The sequence below is a fragment of the Penaeus monodon genome, chromosome 17 (genome assembly GCF_015228065.2).
Source record: "Penaeus monodon isolate SGIC_2016 chromosome 17, NSTDA_Pmon_1, whole genome shotgun sequence".
NCBI lineage: Eukaryota > Metazoa > Arthropoda > Malacostraca > Decapoda > Penaeidae > Penaeus > Penaeus monodon.
Genome location: NC_051402.1, coordinates 22,225,292 through 22,230,291, shown reverse-complemented (window position 1 = coordinate 22,230,291; position 5,000 = coordinate 22,225,292). Strand labels below are relative to the sequence as shown.

Below are 5,000 nucleotides of genomic sequence, written 5' to 3'. Positions count from 1 at the left end.
GATGACCACAGATCTACGTAAATCTGTTAGAAATAATTAAAGGGACTTTAAAATGCACTTGTTACGAGCAATCCAATCATCGGAAATGAATCAAAGGATAAAATTAGATGCATTCCAAGTACGTTACGTATGGATGAATGTCATCAGTATCATTGTATTTATTGTTATCACGTTTGATAATATTATCCTAAAGAAAGATACGGTACGGAAGCCTGTCTTTACCACAATGCCATGACCTCACAGCACCTTACCAATGTGTTGTTGACGTCTGTTTCCACCGTACTCCAGGTCATTGTTGCACTGTGGTCTTCCTGCGATGTCGATGTTAACTTATACTGGTAGATGGTATCGGACCCCACAGCCTGGAACACGTAAGGGGGTATTCCTTTGCGTTATGTCATTTTTATGCATATTCATCAGTCTTTCTGCGCATCGATCTGTCTGTATCTATATCACTGTCCGTCCTGTATTTATATGTTTGTATATCTATTGATACCGGGGGCCGCGGTGGCCGAATGGTTAGAGCGTCGGAATCCAGACTGTCACGACGGCAATCTGAGTTCGAGGGTTCGAGCCACCGGCCGGCGCGTTGTTCCCTTGGGCACGGAACTTCACCTCGATTGCCTACCTAGCCACTGGGTGGCCAAGCCAGCTCAAGTCAGTGCCGGGTAAATAGAGATGGTGACTCGATAAAAACACCGGGCGGAAGACAATGGCAAACCACCGCTCTAAATTGCCAAGAAAAATCATGGAAGCCTATGATCGTCAAGGCCACGGTGGCCGAATGGTTAGAGTGTCGGACTGTCACGACGGCAATCTGAGTTCAAGGATTCGAGTCACCGGCCGGCGCGTTGTTCCCTTGGGAGAGGAACCTAGCCACTGGGTGGCCAAGCCAGCCCAAGGCAGTGCTGGTTCCAAGTCCGGATAAAATAGAGAGAATGATTACCTAAAGAAGGTAACACCGGCACTCTCCGTGGAAAGGAACTGGGGACCCTACCACGTACTCACTCCAAGAGCATCACAACATGGAAACTGCAGTTAAGTATCATGCTGTGACCACGGCGGCTCAGACATGAACCTACCGTTAAAAGAAGAAGATATCTATTGATATAGCTAGGTAGTTCCCGATCTATCTATGTCTATATCTGTATCTATCTATCTACCTATTTATGTGTCTGTCTACTCTCTCTCTCTCTCTCTCTCTCTCTCTCTCTCTCTCTCTCTCTCTCTCTCTCTCTCTCTCTCTCTCTCTCTCTCTCTCTCTCTCTTTCTCTCTTTCTCAATTTATCCATCTCTGTCTATCATCTTTATCTACTTATCTATCGATTTATCTATCCATTTATCTATTTACCCATCCATCTATCTTCTATCTATCTACCTATATATCTATCTATCTGTCTGTTGTCTGTCTGCTTGCCTATCTATCTACTTATCTACCTAGTTATCTATCTATTTATCTATCTATCCGTCTATATATCTATCTGTCTGATTGTCTTTCTGTCTGTACCTATCTATCTACACATACATGCATGTATAGGTATGCGTGTGTATTTGTGTGCATATATATATATGTGTGTGTGTGTGTGTGTGTGTGTGTGTGTGTGTGTGTGTGTGTGTGTGTGTGTGTGTGTGTGTGTGTGTGTGTGTGTGTGGTGTGTGCGTACGAAAGTGCGTGTGAGTGAGTGAGTGAGTGAGTGAGTGAGTGTGTGTGTGTGTGTGTGTGCTGTCTGTTTGTGCGTGTGTGTGTGTGCTTACTTGAATTTTAAATTAATAAAATATGTTCATATCCCTACCAAACCAATGGAAAGTAAAGACGAGTAACCAACAAATGAATAAAAAAAACTAAACTCGACAAAGAAGACGAAGAAAAAAAAGAAGAAGGGGAAGAGTAAAGCAAAATCTCAAACAGAAGACAATAAACAAGACCAAATATGAAAGAAAACAACAATAAAACTTACTCCCGTTATCCCCAGAGTGGCGTAAATGCCTCCATCAAAATTCTCGCAGATGAAATTGATCTTTTGCGCAGCGGTCGTGCCACAAGCAACATTTGAAGCCGTCAAAGGATGCTTCAAGATTAGACTGAATTTCGCAGGATCAAAGGAATCGATCTTCATCACGAGGTTGAGAAACGATAGTCCTCGCGTATCGAGTTGGATATTTCCCACGACGTTTTCTCCAGTTTTGATTTCGGTTGTAGAGACGCCGTACTGAAAGATAACAAGTTAATGAGCTTTATCATTATCATTATTATTATTACTATTATTATTACTATTATTATTATTATTATTAACATTATTATTATCATTATTATTATTATTAAAATCATTATTATTATCACTATTTTTTTTGTTACTATTAGTCTTATCATTATTATTATTATCACCAATATTATCATTATTAATATTTTCTATCATTATCATCTTTATTATAATTATTAATTATTATTACTATTATCATTATTATTATTATTATTGTTATTGCTATTATTATTATCATTATTACTATCATTATCATTATTACTACTATTATTATCATTATATTTTATTATCATTATCATTATTATAATTACTATTGTGATTATTATCATTATCATTATTATTATTATCACCATTATCATTATGATTGTTATTACTGTTAATATCATTTTCATTGTTCTTATCATTACTATCATTTTCATTGTCACTGTCATCAGCATTTTGTTTAGTATAATTATACTTATCTGTCTAATTATATATATCCTTTTTTATCTATCTCTCGGTTTGTGTAGAAAAGATTTACTACAGACGTACCACGATGTGATCATTAAAGTGGTGATTTTTTAAGTATTTTTCTAAGTCATTCTGCAAATTCATTTCATTGACGGTCATGTTCGATGAGCCGTAGATGCGTCCGCCGGCCTCTTGCAGGACGGGTGCCATGCTGGATAGGTGCCCGAGCTCTGCGAGGCCGTCCAGGAGAAGCATCTTGACCTTCTTCTTCAGGAGGGTTTCCTGCGATGAGGAAGGCAGGTTCTGAGGTTCCTGGAGCGGGCTCGATGTTTGTTTCGGCACATACATACACATACATGGATTTACAGACACACGAAGACATACACGTATACAAATGAACATACCCACACACACACACACGCACACACACGCATACACACACACACACACACACTCACATACACACACATACATACACACACACACACACATACGCACATGTATGTACTCACACATGCACACACGCGCGCGCACAATCTGTAACAATATCCAGATATATCCACATGATTGAGGTAGATATATTTGGCATGCGAATGAATACGATTTTCACCCCCTTCCCTTCCCTCCCCCTTCCTTTCCTCACCCTCTTCCCCTCCCACTCTTCTCCACCTCCCCTCCCCATCTCCCACTCTCCACCCATCCCTTCATTTCTCCCCTTCCTCTCCCTTAACCCTTTCCACCCTCTCCCCTCCCCCTCTCCCTCCCACACTCACGCTCTCCATCGCTGCTGCCTCATCGCTCGTCACGTGATTGTACACGAGTGCCACCAGCAGAGTGCCCGGAGTGTATTCCGTCCAGCTTGGCACCAGTTGAGCCACAGCCCGGCCCAGTGGCACTGTGTTCTCTGACAAACGATCACTGACTGTCGGCATGAACTGGTCCAGGCTGGCCAGATCTGGAAGGGACAAGAAAACGTGTAAATTGAAAGGTAAACAGATAGACAGATACAGACATAGGTATATAGATATATGGGGATGTATGTAGATGGGAATAGAGACAGATTAATAGATATAGACTGATATAGATGGAATGATAGAAATAGACCTACATAGTTTTAATAAGGATAATATTAATAACAATGATAATTGTTATAATAATTAATATCATTGTTATCATTATTATCATTATTACTATCATCACTATCATTATATTATCGTTATCATTATTATTGTTATTATTGTGATTTTATTATTATTTTTATTATCATTATTATTATTATTATTATTATTATTATTAGCGTTATCCTTATCATCGTTATTATTATTATTATCATCCTTATTATTATCATTATTATCATTATCACCATTATTATGATTATTATTATCAATATTATTATTAACATTAATGATATCATCATCATCATCGTCATCATCATTAGCATCATCATCATCGTAACAGGACTAAAATCTTTCTTACTTGTAACAGGACCAAAATCTCTCTTCTTGATGATGTTAACGTTTTCACCTTGGAGCCTGAAGGTAGCCATTCCAATTTCTACTGATCCGAATTTCCTCGACAGATCTTGAATTGTCATTTTGACCATGTCCTTTATTGCACTCTCGCTGGCCTGGGAGTCGTAGTAAAATAAAAGATCAGTGATAAGGATAATGGTCTGTGGTTCCTGGTGTGTTATCGGTAAGTGGTGAATTTAAGAGTTCCAAGGAGTGACTAAGTTGGTGGATTGGCGAGATGGTAAATGCAAAGGAAGTCTGAAGGGTAAATTTTTGGTATTAGTAGATAAAAAAAATCAGTTGTGTGCTTAGCTTATTAACATTATTAAGGTTAAGATGGTGCAGTTTTGTAGTAAATTCCTATAACCACCACTGCCATTCACTCCCCCCCCCTCTCCTCTCTCTCTCTCTCTCTCTCTCTCTCTCTCTCTCTCTCTCTCTCTCTCTCTCTCTCTCTCACACACACACACACACACACACACACACACACACACACACACACACACACACAACAGATACACTCACATACACTCAAACAAATAAACACTCACAAACACGCACACGCTAAACCAGACATCCACTTAACACACACACACTGAACCACGCATCCACCCAACACACACACACTCACACTGGATGTATTGGTGGCTGGATGCGCGCGCGCGCATCCAGCCACCAATACACTCAAAATCACCCAGCACGACTGTCCCCAATACACACACGCAACTCGGAACTCACTTCAAATGTAGGAGGATCGAACAGTATGAAAACCCTCGGT

The 5,000-nt window shown here is 39.7% G+C and overlaps 1 protein-coding gene across 1 annotated transcript in view; it reads right to left on the bottom strand.

Annotated features, from left to right (window-relative positions):
- The window catches only part of LOC119583619 (calcium-activated chloride channel regulator 2-like), a 25,528-nt gene that overhangs the window by 6,865 nt on the left and 13,663 nt on the right, over positions 1–5,000 (bottom strand). Inside the window, exons 8-14 of the mRNA XM_037932203.1 lie at positions 4,961–5,000; positions 4,188–4,338; positions 3,485–3,666; positions 2,793–2,993; positions 1,959–2,210; positions 252–362; positions 1–23 (exon numbers count right to left, since the gene is read on the bottom strand). The exon at positions 1–23 is cut by the window's left edge and continues 61 nt beyond it; the exon at positions 4,961–5,000 is cut by the window's right edge and continues 63 nt beyond it. Of these exons, the coding sequence (XP_037788131.1) occupies positions 1–23; positions 252–362; positions 1,959–2,210; positions 2,793–2,993; positions 3,485–3,666; positions 4,188–4,338; positions 4,961–5,000 (960 nt within the window). The remainder of the gene's footprint in view (positions 24–251; positions 363–1,958; positions 2,211–2,792; positions 2,994–3,484; positions 3,667–4,187; positions 4,339–4,960) is intronic.